Source organism: Colobus angolensis, unplaced genomic scaffold (genome assembly GCF_000951035.1).
Source record: "Colobus angolensis palliatus isolate OR3802 unplaced genomic scaffold, Cang.pa_1.0 Scaffold10, whole genome shotgun sequence".
Lineage (NCBI taxonomy): Eukaryota > Metazoa > Chordata > Mammalia > Primates > Cercopithecidae > Colobus > Colobus angolensis.
In genome coordinates this window covers 14925220-14944144 of record NW_012110919.1, presented here as the reverse complement: position 1 = coordinate 14944144, position 18925 = coordinate 14925220, and the positions used below count along the sequence as shown (strand labels likewise).

The 18925-nt window shown below is 44.1% G+C and overlaps 1 protein-coding gene across 1 annotated transcript in view; it reads right to left on the bottom strand.

Moving 5' to 3' along the window:
- Positions 1-18925, bottom strand: part of STAB2 (stabilin 2) — a 170973-nt gene that overhangs the window by 23162 nt on the left and 128886 nt on the right. The window contains exons 45-56 of the mRNA XM_011935100.1: positions 18360-18479; positions 17104-17151; positions 15596-15679; positions 13946-14092; positions 12407-12547; positions 10971-11030; positions 9420-9596; positions 7640-7729; positions 5438-5584; positions 3760-3816; positions 2479-2605; positions 681-830 (exon numbers count right to left, since the gene is read on the bottom strand). Coding sequence (XP_011790490.1) covers positions 681-830; positions 2479-2605; positions 3760-3816; positions 5438-5584; positions 7640-7729; positions 9420-9596; positions 10971-11030; positions 12407-12547; positions 13946-14092; positions 15596-15679; positions 17104-17151; positions 18360-18479 — 1348 coding nt within the window. The remainder of the gene's footprint in view (positions 1-680; positions 831-2478; positions 2606-3759; positions 3817-5437; positions 5585-7639; positions 7730-9419; positions 9597-10970; positions 11031-12406; positions 12548-13945; positions 14093-15595; positions 15680-17103; positions 17152-18359; positions 18480-18925) is intronic.

Sequence of the window (18925 nt, the reverse complement as noted above, 5' to 3'; positions counted from 1 at the left end):
GACTAGCCTGACCAACATGGAGAAACTCCATGTCTACTAAAAATACAAAATTAGCCAGGTGTGGTGGCACATGCCTGTAATCCCAGCTACTCGGGAAGCTGAGGCAGGAGAATCGCTAGAACCTGGGAGGCAGAGGTTGTAGTGAGCTGAGATCACACCATTGCACTCCAGCCTGGGCAACAAGAACAAAACTGTCTCAAAGAAAGAAAGAAAAAAAAAATTGCTGGCTCTTGAACAAATCTATTAAGCGCTTTGTACCTTGGTTTCTTCATCTGCTAATTGCGGATAATAACAGTACCTATCTCAAAGGGCGGTTAAGTGGATGGAATTGTAAAACATATGTGGCTGGCACATAGTAGGCACTTAATCAATGTTGGCATTCAATATCAGTAAGGACTCAGTAAATCCACATTGGTTGAATGATTGAATGAACATTATTCAGCCACATCGTGCCTTGGTGGCTGCTGGGGACAAGTTTCACTTCTAGCGGCAAAGCTTTTTCAGTGGAAACTGGGAATACACCCAAGGAGGAAATAAGCACATAGGGCAGGCAGATGGGAGGGGTGTGGCTGGGAGAAAGGACAAGAAGGATGCCTTCAGGTCAGGCAGATGGCATGGACAAGGACAGGGAGCACACAGTTAAAAAACAAGCTTTAGCACAGGGAAGCGGTGCCACATACGCAGACAATCAGGCCCGAATCTCCCCGGCCAGCACATTTCACACGCCGTCCCGTTGAAGCCGGTGTTGCATTTACACTCTCCGGTGGCTGAGTACTGATCAAGGCAGACACCCCGGTTATTACACGGGGCATCTGGTCCTCCAGGGCAGGCTGGAAGAGATGAAACAGCGGTGACTCAACAGTCTCCCAAAGCCAGAGCAGCTCAGCGCCTTTGTAAATGTGCTGCGGCATCTGACCTCTGTTAGCCCGGAGGGAACATGGTCCTCAGTGTCAGTGGATATTTAGGGCAAGTCACTGGCCTATGGGACATGAACTTTATGGTATCTGATATGATTCTGTCTTGGCAGGGTGATACACTGTACCGTGCACTGTATTTGGGGGTTTGTGCATTGGATTTGAGGATATCCGGGCTGAGTAATGAACTTGCTCTGAGCTTTTGTTTTCTTAGCTCTAAATGATGATGATAATAATAATGACATAGTGTCTGCTTGACCTATACCACATTGTTATTGTGAAGATCAAATGAGGCATTATAACTGAGAACAGTTTGAAAAGATAAAGCCCTGAACGAATATTAGAATGATACTGATTTTCATGAATGGTCCACACTTTAGTGATGGAGGGTGGAGCTGGGTGGTCACGGGGGTTCTCAACCCAGAGTATTCTCAATGACATTATGATGCATGGAGTATGCATGCTAGTAAAAATCATGGCTGCCAGAGACAGACCAGCAGGACCTTGGGTTTACTTCTTATCCTCTCTGTGCCTCTGTTTTCTCATTTACAAAATGGGGACAACAGGCCAGGCACGGCGGCTCACGCCCAGCACTTTGGGAGGTCGAGGTGGATGGATTGCTTGAGCTCAGGAGTTCGAGACCAGCCTGGGCAACCTGGTGAAACCCCTGCTGTACAAAAAATACAAAAAAATTAGCTGAGTCTGGTGGCATGTGCCTGTAGTCCCAGCTACTTGAGAGGCTGAGGTGGGAGGATCGCTTGAGCCCAGAAGGTTGAGACTGTAGTGAGCTGTGATCGTGCCACTATACTCCAGCTTCGGTAACAGAGTGAGACCCTCTCTCAGAAAAAGTCAACGGGGAGGGGAAGACAACAACAGAACCTACTCCTTAGGGGTTGTTGCCCAGATTAAATGTTTTGATATGTATGGGGAAAAAGCATTCAATAAAACTCAATAAATGTGCCTACTTAGAACAACATGTGGCAGATAAGTGCTTTTGAGGCATTTGTGATGCTGCAGCTGTTGATATACTGTTGGCTAGAAGTTAACACAGGGGTTCCAGGATGGGCCCAAATATGCTTTGGCAAGGAGCCCTTTCCTGATGAGGTAACAGAGGGAGCCAATGCTATACATCCTCTACAAGGGACAGGGGTGGGCTCGGGAAATTATGGCCCATACGTACTGTGTCAGTACATCACCTGCCAAGGGAGAATCATATCAAGTGCATTTAAACATGCTTATCAGTATCATGGATATCATGTTGTACAGCATCAAAAATGAGATATAGTGTCTTTAGCACCATCAGAAATGTCTGTGCTCTAATATCAAGGAAAAAAGCAGACACACAATTACAATATATGCACAGTAGGATCTCAACTTGATAAAAAAAATATGCCAAACAAAGTAGAAGGAATGACACACAACTCTTCAGAGTTTTGGGGCCTGGGAATCATCATTGGCAGTGTTTCCCCCATCTCCCTGTAATTTCGGTACGTTCAAAGACTGGACAATGAGCAGGAGCATATTACCACTTTTAGAGCTGCGAGGCGGGAAGAGGCACCCTCACCCTGACAGTCTCGCCCGAAGTAGCCCTTGCAGCACCTGGGGATCTGTATCACCAGGCTGCACCGCTCCCGGCAGCCTTCCAGGTTCCTCTTGAAGGGCAGGTTGTAGAGACACTTCTGCTTCTCACCCTAAGGGAAGAGAGTGACCATCCCTTCACTTACCACCACAGGGACTGGGGCTCTGGGGCTCTAGTCTGTGCCCTCGTGGAGGATCCTAGGTACTGCCCAAATAAAAAATGGGACTTCCAATGTGAGCCAACTTTTTTTCTAAGGCAGTATTTTTCCTACGGGAGTCAACAGGCCAATGGCAGAAACATGCGGATGGGGGAGGGAGTAGATCTAGGGTCCGTGGGAAGATTTCTCCCCAGTCTCAAGGGGAAGAACTTTCAGACCCTTAGAGTGCTCTGCAAGTGGTATGGTTGCCTGGGGAGGGAGTGGGAAGGAGGTAGCTTCCTGTCATGGAAGGGGTGGGTGTGGGGCAAGGCTCCCAAATTGTAGGCAGGGAGAGTATGAGTTAGATTTTGTTCTGTAGAGACATTTTTGTTATAGGTTTTACTAGTAGACTAGGAAGAGCTTGACTTTGGAATAAGTAATACAAAACAGCATTTAACGAGCACTTACTATGTGCCAGGCACTTAAGTATATCCACATTTTAAAAATTTACTTTTCCTAATAGCCGCACAGAGTCCATTATTAGCTCCATTTTACAGAGGCAAACCTGACAGGTCATAGGATTTGTCAAAGATTATGGAATTTGACCCCATACCTGTGGACTCCGAATTTCATTGACTTAACCATTACTCTCCATTGCTCTCTGGACTATCATCCTATCTTTGCTCCTTACTAGCTGTGTGGCCTTGGGCTGATTGCTTACCCTCTCTGAGACCCATTTTTCTCATAAGTAAAGTGTAGATAATAATAGCTTCCTTTGACTATTATAAAGAGGGACAGAGTAATGAGTATATAAAGGCCCAGTACACAGCCTGGGACATGGACAGCAGCCAACAAAATACAGCTATTTTTATAATCATAATTATCTTCTAAGTCCTTCTAGGTCTACCATCCGATGACTTTTGTAGACAGTTCCTAGAACGTGGGTTGACAGGTGGCCTGGGCTGAGAATATCTTTCTTACTCCACTGGTTTTGTTGTTGAAAGAATGACATAAATTACATTTATAAGTGCACGCACACACACACGTGCGCATGCACACACACACACACACACACACACAATGAAACAGACCTATGGCTTTCCAAACATTATCATTGCATTCTTAATTACCTTTGGTTTACTCCACCTTGGGCAGCTGGGAGTATTGACACAGCTCCCACATTCCCCCTAGTATGCAAGAAAAGAAACACTTGAAAATCAAAAATATCAGAAAACACAAGGAAATGTTCCTGATTAATACCTGGATGGATTAAGGGCCTAATTTTGATTAAGACTCTGGCTATGATCAGGAATATGAAAACAGGCCAGGCATGGTGGCTGACACCTGTAATCCTAGCACTTTAGGAGGCCAAGGCAGGAGAATCGCTTGAGGCGAGGAGTTTGAGACCAGCCTAGGCAACAAAGCAAGACTCCGTCTGTAAAAAAAAAAAAAAAAAAAAAAATTAGCCAGGCATGGTGGCACATGAACCTGTAGCCCCAGCGACTTTGGAGGCTGAGTTGAGGGGATAACTCGAGCCCAAGAGCTCAAGGCTGCAGTGAGCTGTGATTGTGCCACTGAACTCCAGCCTGGATGATAGAGCAAGACCCTATCTGAAAACAACAACAACAAAGAATATCAAAACAAACACACTAACTTTGCTACAGATGATTCTGAAGATCTGTCTTGGGCATTAGCTCTGTGGTTTTGTTCTCTGAAGGGAAAATCTGTTATACAGAGCTGGACCAGGGCAGTGTCTTACAGGCATATGCTATTAGCAGTGGGACATACGGGTGCAAGTGTTAGTTCCATTTTAAGTTAAATGGGATACTTTTGGCCAATCACTAATACTATTTGAGCCTTAGTTTTATAATAAATAGGGATAATAATTCTTGCTGCTATTTGATCTTCAGAGGATTGATGAGGAAAAATGATGAACTGAAAAATATGTGTGGAATATAACTTGGAAATTAAGAAGACCCCTATGGTAGAAAGGACAACTGGTTTCATCTCCTACTTTGGCTGACTGGGATCCAAAAAATTTGGGACAATTATTGAAATTCCTAGGGGATGCCAAGTACAGATATCAACTGGTGACAAATTTTGCCATGTAACGTCACTTTATCTCTTTGAGACTCAGTTTCTAAATCTACACAATAGGGTGGATGACAACTATTCCTGTTATTGGATTATTGTAGGGGTAAGCTAAGCATTGAACACAATGGCTGGCTCCAGGGGAGTACTCAGTAAAGGTGCAGGATGGATGAATGAGCGAATGTAAAAATGCCTCACACCGTGCAGGGCCTGGGATAGAAGTTCAATCAATGTTGTCAAATGAATGAATCAACGGGTAAGTGAATAGAGGTGTGGGTGGCATATCATATTAGACTGACTATATGAAATTGGCCTTTTCATAGGTTCCAGACTGTCAAATGTGGCAATTTCATATGGTGTAATCTGGCAGACAAATGTTTGTTGAATGAATGAATGACTTAATAGATGGATACGTTTGAAAACGAATGGCAGTTGGCACATGGTTGGTATGCAAGAACTGTTTTCTCAGTGATAAGGGAATGAATGGGTGGGTGAGTGGGTGGAGGGATAAACAAGAATATTCCAGGCTGTGTGGGGCGAAGCAGATGCCTGTTGCTTCTGAGTCTGAAGAACTACATCATTGGCCCTCAGGTCTTCTGGGTCCTGGTCTTGCTGAGGACAGGCCCTACATGGTTTTATAACACGGTCCACACTGGACCACGAGGACCATTCTTTGGCTTAAGGTTCTCTTACTACACTGTTGTTTTTAGGACTGACCAAGGCATCGAAAGTAGTAAAGGTGTCACAGCGGCCCCCCAGGGTGGGATCAATCAGCAGACAGTCAATGCCGTAGGCCACGCCCAGGTCAAACAAGAGCTCCCGCTGCACAATTCTGCAGGTTTGGCCATTCAGAAAGAGGTCACCCTGAGAAAGAAAAAAAAAAAAAAAAGAAAGAGAAAGAGAGAGAGAAATAGTCAATCTCTTTAATGTATCTCTTCTTTCCCAGACATGCAACATGGCCAGTAACTGCAAGACTCAGGAAGAACTTAATAAAACCCCATTTATCAAATACCCAGCATGTATTATGTGCCAGATACTGTTCTAAGTCCCTTACCTGTGCAAATTCTTTTAATTCTTACAACAATCCAAGGTGGTTGTGTTGGATGTAGCTACTAGTATTAGTACCCATTTACAGACGAGGGAACTAAGGCAGTGAGAGGTTAAATGACTTGCCCAGTGAATGGTGGTGCAGGCATTTGCACCCAGGCAGTCAGCCTCAGAGCCTGCCCCCTTGATCCCTCTGCCTCACTTCCTCTCCCAAAGGAGAAACGTCAGCAGTGGGTGATAGGGTAGAGCAAGGATGGCCTTGCTGTGGTTAGGGATGAACTTTGCTGATGTGCCCTCTTTGTGTGTAGTAACTGACTCTCCTTATTTAGTGCCAGCACCTAGCAAAGTGCCTGGTTCAGCTTTCTTTCCAGGGTGTACAAGTGATAGCCTTTAACTTTGTAATGATAATTTCTTTTTTCACATGTACCAGGCATAATCATCTGGGCTTTGGAGACGTTATTTCATTTAATGCTGGCAACAATCTCAGGGCTTCCTTTCCTGAGGTCACCCAGCTAGTAAGTTGATGGATACATTATTCTTCCAACACACAAAATGCTTTAAGAAAGCTTTTGAGAGGAAAACAAGGTAACTCCCAGCATCTATGGATGGGATGGAGATAGTGTGACTACGTGGAAGGAACACCAGAAAACTGTGGTTAAAGCCTTGCATATTCACTCATGTACTATGTGACCATGGGCAAGTCACTGAACCTCTCTGTGGTTCACTGTTTTTTTCACCAGGTGAATAGAGTACATGATTTCTAATACAGGGTTGTTATACAGATCAGACTAAATAATACATTGCAAAGTGCTCTGAAAGCTGCATCAACACACAGAACAAGCAGAGGGCATTCTTACTATCCTTCTCTGATAGTTGTCTATTTTGGTCTAGGGAGACAGGACAAATCTCAAGCGTGTACACTGGGATAATGTTCCAAAAGTTGGAACAAAAAGATGTGAATACTCTTCAAATTCAGTTATAAATTCAATGCAATTCTAATTCAAACACCAAAGGATACTGGTCATAAGATGTACATAGAATGTTGTATGGAACTTGTTGGAATCCTCCTTGAAGGGAATTAACTCAATTGGGAGATGCATCCCTTTTGCCTTTCCTCCTTTCCACTGCCTGGAAAGTGGACATGGTGCCTGGAGCTCCAGCAACCATGCTGGACCTTAGAGGCTGGAACCATGTGCTGCAGAGCAGAAAGACAGAAGGCGCTTCTCTACTGAGCCATCATACTAACTCTGGATTGGCTACCTCCAGATTTCTTTTATAAAAGCGAATAAATCCTTACATATTTAAGTCACTGGATTTTGGTTTTTCCATGATATGCATTTGGAATAATCCTATTAGACCCATTCATCATATGGAATTACAGGAAGGCAGAATTGTTTGGGAACTAGCCAGGGGAGGTAAAAGCTGCAGACCTCTCAGTTGGCTGATCTAGGTAGGCATAGCTCAGAGCTGGCTCTGACTGCCAAGAAAGGGTTCAAGGTGAGGTCACAGTGGTGGGGCTGGGAAGGAAGAGAAAGGAATGACTGTATACTTTCCTGTTTCAGGAAAGTATCTCACATTGGAAAATAAATGCTCTACACAAAAAACAAAATCAACTGGAAGCTGCTCTCCACAGTGTAAAAGGCTTCCTGCCACCTGCTAAGAGGGCTTGGGTTGGCCAGGATTTATCAGGTTTTTCACATCCACTTACGCACTCTCAGGAGAAATACCTCTGAAGGTAGTGAGGAAAAAGAATGAGCTTGCTATGAATGGAGGGGAAAAAAATGAACATCTCCTCGAAGGGGCAGTGGTTGGGGAATAGCTTGCTGTGAATGTGTGAACCCCTCCCTGACCACCCTTCATGATGATACTCACAATGTCACTGCCAGCTCCACACTTCACACTCAGCTCTGAACCTTGCAGGGTCTTCCAGGCAGTGGATGTGGGAAGATCCACAGCTAAAACCTGTGTGGGCAATGGTGCCACGTGACTGCCCCAAATTTGGACTGAAGCAGGGACTGCCCAAAGGAGCTTTACCAAAAAACCAAATTCAGATGCAAATTTTTCCACGAGTTATAACAACTTTAGCATTACAATGACCGTAGGTATAACCAGTGGGAAGAATAATTGGGGGCTCTCTGGGAGGTTGGAAACTCCTTCTGGAGGGAAAGAGTTGACCAGCTGGACTGGTTTCAGTCACCCTTCCATCCCCCATCTATGCTTGGGAGTCTCTGAAGATGCAGTCTTAGTGTATGAAGCCAATGAAAGAATGAGTGGATGAGGCTGGGAAATGACATAGGATGCAGTTATGGGCGGCACTGTGCCCCTCAAAGAGTTATGTTGGAGTCCTGACGCCCAGTTCCTCAGAATATGATCTTATTTGGAAATAAGGTCATTGCAGATGTAATTAGTTAGGATGAGGTAATCCTGGAGTGGAGTGGACTCTTAATCTAATATGAATGGTGTTCTTATAAGAAGCAAGAAGAGGCAAATGCTACGTGAAGGCACAGAAACACACAGGGAGAGACAGTCCTGTGTTGGCAGAAACAGAGATTGGAGGGATTCACTACAAGCCCAGGAGCACTAAGGATTTCCAGAAACCACCAGAGGCAGAGAGAGAAGCATGGAGCAAATTCTCCCTTAGAACCTCCAGAAGGAACAACCTTGCCAGCTCTTCATCTCCGACATCTCGCCTCCAGAACTGTTTACTACAAAGAACACATTTCTGTGGTTTAAGCCGCCCAGCTTGTGGTAATGTGTGACGGCAGCCTTGGGAAACTAATCTAGATGCTGTGGATGAACTGAAGTTGGGGCATTTGGCATTCTTGAACTGGGCAGACTTGGTCCTAGAGAGAAACATGAGTCCTGGATGAGGACTCAGGGTGGCTGCCATGTTCCTATATGATTGTGCTTGCTCCTGTATGATCATGTTTGCTCCTAAATGATCTTGCTTGTTCCAATAAGACTGCATATGCTCCCATATGATCATGCTGCGCCTATGATTGTGCTTGCCCCTATGTGATCATGCTGCTCTCATGTGATCGTGCTTGCTCATATGTGATCGTGCATGCTCCTATATGATCATGCTTGCTCCTATATGATCATGCTTGTTCCTACATGATTGTGCTTGTTCCTATATCATGCTTATTCCTATATCACGTATGTTCCTATGTGATCATGCATGTTCCTATATAATCATGCTAGTTTCTATATGATCGTGCTTCTCTTATACCGTTAATCAGTTCAGGGCTGGATCAATCAGCCATTTGCCTAGAAATTTTGGAACTGGATGAGAAAGAGTCCATCTGGAAAAACTTGAGAACTGTTGTCAGCAGCTATTTTGGCAGGAGAACTAGGGAGGAGGAAAGGCTGATCCACAGTAGAGAGAGGAATGATGCTCTTGGGTATTGGTTCAAGTAAAAAAAAAAAATAATAATGGCAAGCCCATGGAACAGAACCAAATGTGGTATACCGCAGGAGCCAATCAACTGCGGCCAGTCAGAGGAGGACACAGTGGGGCAGGGGATGCTGTGGCTTCCTGCACACAGTGGAGACGGGGACGCACTCCCAGTTCCTAGGCCACGATGCCTCAGTGCTGAATTTTATCACCACCCTGGGACATTCTTGCACTTATGTTCGCATGTAAACTAAATACCTTGGCATCTCGTATCACATGAAACTTCAAATACTCCTTCAGCTTGTCCTTGTTGTCTTGGTTGAACAGGAAGTCCTGTTGTTCAGCAGGTAGGGCTTGGAGGGCTCGGTCAGTGGGCCAGAAGAGAGTGACTGGGGTGTGGATGGGATCAGTGATGACACTCAGCAAACCTAAGTCCTGAAACACAGGGATTCAGCCCTTTGCTGGCATGAGCAAGGTCCAGACATGTGGGCGGGGGATCTGTCTCTGAGGATTCTCCTCCATGCTCTGGCCCACAGCGTACTGGGACTCTGGATGGTTCAAAGGTGATGCAGCTAGAGAAACTAGAAGCCCATCACACCCCAGTCATTCTGACCTACACATTTTTTTTTCTTATTTTTGAGACAGGGTCTCACTCTGTTGTCCCGACTGGAGTGCAGTAGCACAATCACAGCTCAATGTAGCTTCAACCTCGTGGGTTAAAGTGATCCTCCCACCTCAGCCTCCTGAGTAGCTGGGATTATTGGCATGCACCACCACACTCTGCAAATTTTTGTATTTTTGTAGATGGGGTTTTGCCATGTTGCCCAGGCCGGTCTCGAACTCCTGGGTTCAAGCAATCCTCCTGCCTTGGCCGCCCAAAGTACTAGGTTTACAGGCATGAGCCAACTGTGCCCATCCTGACCTATATTTTCTTGGAAAGCAAATCAGAAAGTCAAATTCTGGAGTCCCCAGGGACTGCTCAGGGTTGAGGAGCAGGGAAGAGGGAGCCTCAGAAAGATGCTTGGCCTGCTCCTCCCTATTCTTCTCTGCAATCTGTTGTTCATACTAGAAGTTTCTACTCAATTCATGGGAACAATCTCTGAAGTCATAAGATATGGTTTTTTTTTTTTTTTTTTTTTTTGAGAGGGAGTCTCACTCTGTCACCCCAGCTGGAGTGCAGTGGTGTGATCTCGGCTCACTGCAACCTCTGTTTCCTGGGTTCAAGCAATTCTCCTGCCTCACCCTCCTAAGTAGCTGGGACTACAGGTGAACGCCATCATGCCCGGCTAATTTTTGTATTTTTAGTAGAGACGGAGTTTCACCGTGTTGGCCAGGCTGGTCTCGAACTCCTGACCTCAAGTGATCCACCTGCTTTGGCTTCCCAAAGAGCCGAAATTATAGGCGTGAGCCACCATGCCTGTCAGAAAGATATGGTTTTAATTTCTACCTGTCTCACAGGCATAGAGTTTCCAACTCTCCAAGGCAACTTCCCCATCTTTATAATGGAGTTGATAATTCCAGATGTGAAGCACCTAGTACACTGCTGCCACATCTCAATTTCTTTCCCTCTCCCCAGCCTCAAATCTTCTATTTCTAACTCAGCCAATGTACATTACATAGCTCAACAAGCCATATAACATTCTAAGAAGGGAGTGGCAGAGAATGACTTTGCTTTCCAGAAAACTGCGACTTGCCCATGCAGATCCTGCAACAGCTGACTGATGTCAAAGTAAAACAAACAACAAAACAAACAAAACAAAACTTCTTTAGGCAGGTTATCCTCTGAGTCAACTACCCCTAAATTTTTACCTGTATTAAGTTGCTAAATTTGATGTAGCCATTCTTTGTTGCCAAAGTCGTAAGATTTTGCTGCAAAGATAGTAAGAATGTGCATGAAACTTTTCCTTATACAGTTTACAAGGAATTTAACAAGTGCTCAAGCGAAAAAAATAAAGGTAACATAACCCGGCAGATATACAGATGGGCTCATCAGCACCTGCTCGAGCTCCCTTCTGACGGCACTTTTCTGCATTCTAGAGACTAGTAGGCGAAGTGCTACTTTTTCCCAGACTCCCTTGCAGTTAGAGCCCCACATGTCATATAAGGTCCTCCAAGCAGAAGCACTTGTGCAAAGCTTCTTGGTGGAAAGAAATAACATGAGGTGACGCAGCTGGTAGAAGGGAGATCAACCCCTCTGGCAAGCACAATGGGGACATCTATAGCCCAGTGTCTAGTGTCCAAGGTGGTGAGGCTGGAGACAGGTGGCAGTCACAGAGCTGTGGCAGCCAGGACAGCCAGAACAGCCTGGTGGTGGTGGTGGTAAGGTTATCAGGTTAGGTATCCACCCTTTGTGTGTGTGTGTGTGTGTGTGTGTTTAATTAAAAAAACTTTTTTAGACAGGATCTCACTCTGGTTGCCCAGACTAGAGTACAGTAGCATGATTTCAGGTCACTGTCCTCAGCTCACTGCAAGCATCTGATCCTGGGATCAGGTGATTCTGCCACCTCAGCCTCCCAAGTAGCTGGGATTATAGGCATGCACCACCACGCCTGGCTAGTTTTTTGTATTTTTAGTAGAAACGGGGTTTCACTATGTTGCCCAGGCTGGTCTTGAACTCCTGGACTCAAGCAATCTGCCCACCTTGGCCTCCCAGATTGCTTGGATTACAGGTGTGAGCCACTGCACCCAGCCAGGTGTCTGCCCTTTGTAGGCCTCCCTGGGCTGCTCTGCTCCCAGCTGTGTAGCATCTGAATTAGTCTCTACCCTTCCAGAGATTTGATGATGTATCTACTATCTCAAGAGACTTTTGGTCTAAGTATAGTGGATTCTGTGTTCTGCAACGAAAGACCTTGACTTGTATTAATAAATAAAAATAAAAGTTAAAATTACATTTTCTGTCAATTTAGAAGGAGTTTTACTCCAGATTTAATTTATTTTTTCTTTCTTTCTTTCCCTTCCTTCCTTCCTCCCTCCCTCCCTTCCTTCCTTTCTTTCTCCATCTTCTAAACCTATCTAAGACTAACTGTCCTTGTGGATGCTAAAGAAAGACATATAAAATCCACTTAACAATTTTAGACTTTTACTTATTTACTTCTTATTAAGAATAATGTTTACTAGGCTTTTAATAATTGCTTGAGATTGAAGCAGAAAAAGAAAATGTTTCAAAATGATGACTTCAAATCAGAATAGAGATGATAATATATTGAGTCACTCCAGGCTGAAAATAAGACAGAGAGTTTACCTACCAGAATTCTTCCAGAGGTGTCTTTGGGAGTGATAAGCAAATTTTTGGGAGATAGCAATTTGTCTATGATATGAACAATGCCATTAGTACTGATGATATCACTGGATATGATCTTAGCCTTATTATTTATATACACTGTGCCCTGAAATCAACCAAAAACAAAAAAGAAATGAGCACAAAGTGAAATAGAATTGCTTCTCACAGAATGCTTTACCAATGTGTTAAATTATCAGGAGCAAAACCTGAATATCCAAGTTAATACTCGAGTGTATTTTTATTATTATAAAGTGAAAACAGAGATAACATGTAATTTTCACCTGGAGAAGTTAATTATAACATAGACTCATCTAAAACAGTAATTTCAATATGATTCTCCAGTATGAAGCAAGCAAGCAGCTCAAAATTGGCTTCTTTTATATTTGTTCTATACCTCCTCCCCTGGCTTTCTTCCTTCTGCAAGGAATTCTACAGTCACCATTTGTTTCTCTGTAGTAAGGAGGGACTGGACCAGCCTGGTCAAGTGACTTGGATCAAAAGTTTTCAACCTTTCCAGCTTCTGACTAATGCTACCAAAAGCAGTTCTATTTACTACTTGGAGAGGCCTGCCTCTGGTTTTAACCCTGCTCTAATATTTGCTCTTTGTGCGACCTTGGACAAGCTATTTAACCTTTCTGAGCTCAGTTTTCTTATTTGGAAATTAAGGATTAACACTGTCTATATCAAGGGAGTATTTTGCAGATTAAATGAGTTAGTACACATCAGATACTATGTGCCTGCATACAGAAATCACTTAACATATGTTGTTATTATTATTTTTTGAGACAGTGTCTCGCTCTGTCACCCAGGCTGGAGGGCAGTGGCGTGATCTTGGCTCACTGCAAGCTCTGCCTCCCAGGTTCACGCCATTCTCCTGCCTCAGCCTCCCGAGTAGCTGGGACTGCAGGCGCACGCCGCCATGGCCAGCTAATTTTTTGTATTTTTAGTAGAGACGGGTTTCACCGTGTTAGCCAGGATGGTCTCGATCTCCTGACCTTGTGATCTACCCGCCTCAGCCTCCCAAAGTTCTGGGATTACAGGCGTGAGCCACGGTGCCTGGCCTATTATTTCTTATATTAATTTAAGGAAAAAAAAGAGAAAGCGGACCTAAGGATAAGGCACTTTCTTTGTTTCAAAAGAAACAAACTTAATTTTATGTTCAGGGGAACATATGCAGGTTTGTTACACAGGTAAACTTGTGTCAGGGGGTTTGTTGTAGAGATTATTTCATCACCCAGGTATTAAGCCTAGGACCTATTAATTATTTTTCATGATCCTCTCCCTCCTGCTACTCTCCACCCTCCAGTAGGCCCAGTGTGTGTTGTTCCCCTATATGTGTCCAGGAGTTCTCATAATTTAGCTCCCACTTGTAAGTGAGGACATGCAGCATTGGGTTTTCTGTTCTCGCATTAGTTTGCTGAGGATGATGACCTCCAGCTCCATCCAGGTTCCTGCAAAGGACATGATCTAGGGGAGAGAGGAGCTAAGGATAACTGGCATCTACCTGAGAGACGGAGATGACCATTGGCTCTCCTTGGAGGGAAGTAGCATTTGAGATCAATTTCAAGTTTTCCAGAAGCAGCTGGTGGCAGGCGACCACATGATACCGAAGAACCTGGGGCATTAAGCCCTGTTTGTCCCAGTCTTTAACCTGTAACAGAAAATCAGAGGGTTCCAGCCAGAGGCAGGAGCCTTTTGCTGCAATGTGCCATTTGGCTCTCCTCTCCTCCATTCTCTCTTCCACACCTCTCGGCCCACCCAGACTCTGGGAAGTAAGCTTTATAAGTGGTCAGGATTATAGAGTGAAGGCTGTTCAGACAAAAGGGAGGAAGTGACTCTAGCTCCTTTCTTGTCTCCATTGTGGAATCTCAGCGTGGAAGGAACATGGGGTTCCTCTGGCCCAGGATTTCACAATACATGTCGCAAAGATCCCAAGTTCTGTGAGATGATCCTCAAAAAAGAATTTTCTGGGAAACACTGCATGGTATATCCCCCTCTTGGAGAGGTATCAGTGCCAGATTTAAACCTTTAGTATTGGGAAGATCATGACGTATCTCTATTTGGAATTCAAAATACAAACAAGGCTGTGTGCAGTGGCTCACGCCTGTAATCCCAGTACTTTGGGAGGCCGAGGCGGGTGAATCACTTGAGGCCAGAAGTTCGAGACCAACCTGGCCCACATGGTAAAACACCATCTCTACTAAAAATACTACTCTGGAGGCTGAGGCATGAGAATCACTTGAGCCCAAGAGGTAGAGGCTGCAGTGAGCTGAGATCGTGGCACTGCACTCCAGCCTGGGTGACAGATCAAGATCCTGTCTCAAAAACAAACAAACAATCAAGCAATATTAACCATAAAGTAAGTGTAATCAAAAACCCACAAAATTCTCATTGTTTCATAACTCCTTTAATGACTTTTTATTTTGAATTACAAAGTGTCAAGTTCTTTCAAAAACTATTTTTGTGCCTCTGCTTTGCTGGTGTCCAAAATATAGGCAAAGAGAGGCTGGGTGTGCAGTGGTTAAGTACATGGGCTCAGGTTTGGGTCTGTGCTCCACCCCCTGCTAGTCATGTGATCTTGGGAACGCTACTTTCCTCAGTATTCACAGCTATAAAATGGGGATCACAACAGCACTCAACTCACAGGGTTGTTGTGAGGACCAAATGAATAAATCTAAGCCGGGCACTCAGAACAGTGCTTGACACACTTACAATGAATGTTACCTATTATTATTATGAATGGGCAATCCAGTATGAAGAGCCCCCGTGAATATTAGAACAGTAAAGGCTCTGATCAATCCTGCAAGAAAATAATCTATTTAAATCTCTTTAACCCAGCATCTCTCCCTCCACACCCGTTTTTTGTCTATGGGAGGTCTAATTCACTTGAGAATTGTTCATCTTCTCCAACCTCATACCTTGTTCAGGAATGTCTTTTAGAAAGTCTCTGGCCAGTGGTTAGCCCAAATCCACCTGAATGTTTCTCCTGATAGGGGTCCCTGTGCCAAGAGGCAGCCCCTTCTATTGCTGGTGAGTTTCAACCTGATCTCAGATCTCCTGCTTAGAAACATCTCCAGTCTCGGTTCCCGGGCGAGGCCCAAAGACTATGTTCCAGCCGCAGACCTCCCCCTTCCGCCCTCAGTCTTGAGCTCACCCGGGCTTCCTCATCAAAGGCTGCAGATAAAGGTGCGAAAACAGTGAAGGGGCCTGGGCCGACCAGATCTTTCACGAAATGTTCCTGTGGGAAGAAAGGTGAGGCTCACACATCATTTAACATCAGAACATGCAGGGGCTCGAGCTGATACCAGCGATAATGGCACCTGGCTGAAACAAAGACTGGATGAGGAGACCTGTGCTTCAGTCTCGGATTCAAATGAAACCCAGATTCTCCGTAACTGAAATCATGTGTGTGTGTGTGTTTTTCTCATTATAAAATTAACACTTGCTTATTGTATTAAAGATTTTGAAAATATAGCACAAAGAAAAAAATAATAGCTGCCCCCCTAGTCCCACCACCTAGAAGCAGATCTTATTACTTTCAGGTATTTTTTTCCAATGTCTCTTGCACATATCAGTATTTTATATCATTAGGATAATCATACAAACATAAAACATAAGTTGATGTACTCAACTGTTGTAATTGTCTTCTTGCAATTCTAAGATCGTATGGTTACTATGGCGTATTTTCTTCTAGTTTTTCATGATTTTATTAAAATCTTATTTCTTGGGCCGGGCGCGGTGGCTCAAGCCTGTAATCCCAGCACTTTGGGAGGCCGAGACGGGTGGATCATGAGGTCAGGAGATCGAGACCATCCTGGTCTACACGGTGAAACCCCGTCTCTACTAAAAAATACAAAAAACTAGCCGGGCGAGGTGGCGGGCGCCTGTAGTCCCAGCTACTCGGGAGGCTGAGGCAGGAGAATGGCGTAAACCCGGGAGGCGGAGCTTGCAGTGAGCCGAGATCGCGCCACTGCACTCCAGCCTGGGTGACAGAGTGAGACTCCGTCTCAAAAAAAAAAAAAAAAAAAAAAAAAAATTTTATTTCTTATATTATAATTTGATTCCAGTTTTTAATATTTTATTCTTACATCTGAATCTCATTCAGATGTATGATGTGCAGAAAGATCAAACTTAATTTTTTTACCCCAAATGTTAACCAGCTGTCCCAGTCATACCTTTTTCTCTACTGGTGTGATGGGAGTCTTTTCATGTACTGCATTCTTATGCAGAAAATTCTAGAAATGCAGGGTCCCAGAGTTTCTTCTACCCTCACCAGCTCTAGAGGCTACCAGTTTATCCTGTATTTGGTTTGAGGCTGAACTTTTTTTTTTTTTTTTTGAGACAGTTTCTCATTCTGTCACCTAGGCTGGAGTGCAGTGGCATGATCTCAGCTCACTGCAACCTTTGCCTCCTGGGTTCAAGCAATTCTCATGCCTCAGCTTCCAAGTAGCTGGGACTACAGGCCTGTGCCACCACGCCCAGCTAATTTTTTTTTGTATTTTTAAAAGAGACGGGGTTTTGCCATGTTGCCCAGACTGGTCTCGAACTCCTGAGCTCAGGCAATCCACCCGCCTCGGCCTCCCAAAGTGTTGGGATTACAGGCATAAGCCACTGCACCCGGCCTAGGCTGAACTCTTATGGTTAGACATGTACATTTCTTACCTGCAACTGGAAGAAATACTGGGAAGTTTTCGGATTCTTGGGAAGCTCCTGCAAATAAAGAGTAGTTTCACTTAATGCCTGTGAAATATATATAAGAACAATACAGGGTTGTCACGGGATGATTTCCCTGCCATCCCTTCAACTGGAAATCTGTAACACCAGGCCTTTTCGGAGCTTCATCTGTAGGCTGACAATTAATGTTCAGAATGACTATGTGGACATAGTGTGAATTCTATAACCTTTCTGGAATCGCCATCTGATTTATGAAAGAAAGGTTCAGCCGTTTCCAGAAGTATCTGAACTTTAAGAGCATTTTCTGACATTCAAATATTTAAAAAAAATCATTTATAGGTTTAGGGCGGATTTGGTTACTCTATTAACAACATTTGATCAGCCAGAACATTTTCATCCCTCTTTAAATAACTGAACATTTACTTTATTTATTTATTCATTTTGTATTTTATTATCATTATACTTCAACTTCTAGGGTACGTGTGCATAACGTGAAGGTTTGTTACATATGTATACTTGTGCCATGTTGGTGTGCTGCACCCATCAACTCGTCAGCACCCATCAATTTGTCATTTACATCAGGTGTAACTCCCAGTGCAATCCCTCCCCCCTCCCCCCACATTTACTTTGTAACAGGCAGAAACCTGCAAGTATCACATTGCCTCAACCACTATGCTCAGTACACACATGCATGCACAGTGTGCACACATGCACCTGCATGCACACACAAGCATACACACATGCACACACACGTACACTTTAACATGTGCATGCACACATGCACGCATGCACATGCACACATGCACACACAGCAATCCACACCATGGTAATGTGTTGAGCTACTGAGCACTCTGTGTCCTTTGTACATATTACCTTATTTTAACAACCTGATGGAGTTGGTACCATCATTATTTTCTTTTACAGATTGGAAAATTGGTATACCGAGAGGTGACATAATATGCTCAAAGTCACATTACTAACCAGGAGAACTGAATTCAAACCCAGGCGTTTCTGACTCCAGAGCTGACAGTCCATCTTAATCCCTGCATTACACTCTTTCGCAGGTCAAATGAATTCCCAGAGGAAGACAAAATTTCTTTTCGTTGCCGATTTATATAAAATTGCCTTTCATATTTTTACAGTGCTTTACATTTCACCAAGCTCTGGAATATTCCTTAGCTACGTGGATTCTTGGCATTTTTAGGGAAGTAGAGTTTACTTTATGGAAACATGTCTCGTGTTACCTGATAAATGCTGCCACGACAGGTAAATCCATCTCCGACGTAGTTTGGCTTGCAAGTACAAGTTCTTTCTCCTTGCCCAGTGTGGTTGCAGATGGCAAATTCACTGCAGCCGCCATTTTTCTGGTAAAATTGCCAAGGGGCAAGGGATGGGGATTAGACCAGTTAGTTTGCCAGCTCCATCGATATTTACAAAGCAATTCTGCGTTGGAATTCATTTTTGGTTGGAATTCATTTTTTGTCTCACTTTCTTTGATTCATTTGTATTGTGTGTCTTTTCCTGAGCTTGCCTTCCAATTCCCTATGCTGATAGGGGCATCTTATTCACCTGGCCTTGTATCCTAAGATCACAGGTCCCTTTGAGCAGATCTCCAGCCCTGTACAGGTAAGCCTAGAGCTGCCAAATTGGAAAGTTCTCAGCATCCAGGTATTAACTAGTAAGACTCCACCTGTTCGATATTTCCCAGCTTTAAGCTAAATTCTGATCATAGGAAAAGGTAACCATTATCAGATAGAAGGCAGGTGGTATAAAATAGAACACATTGTCCCAGCCCTCAAAGATCTCATAA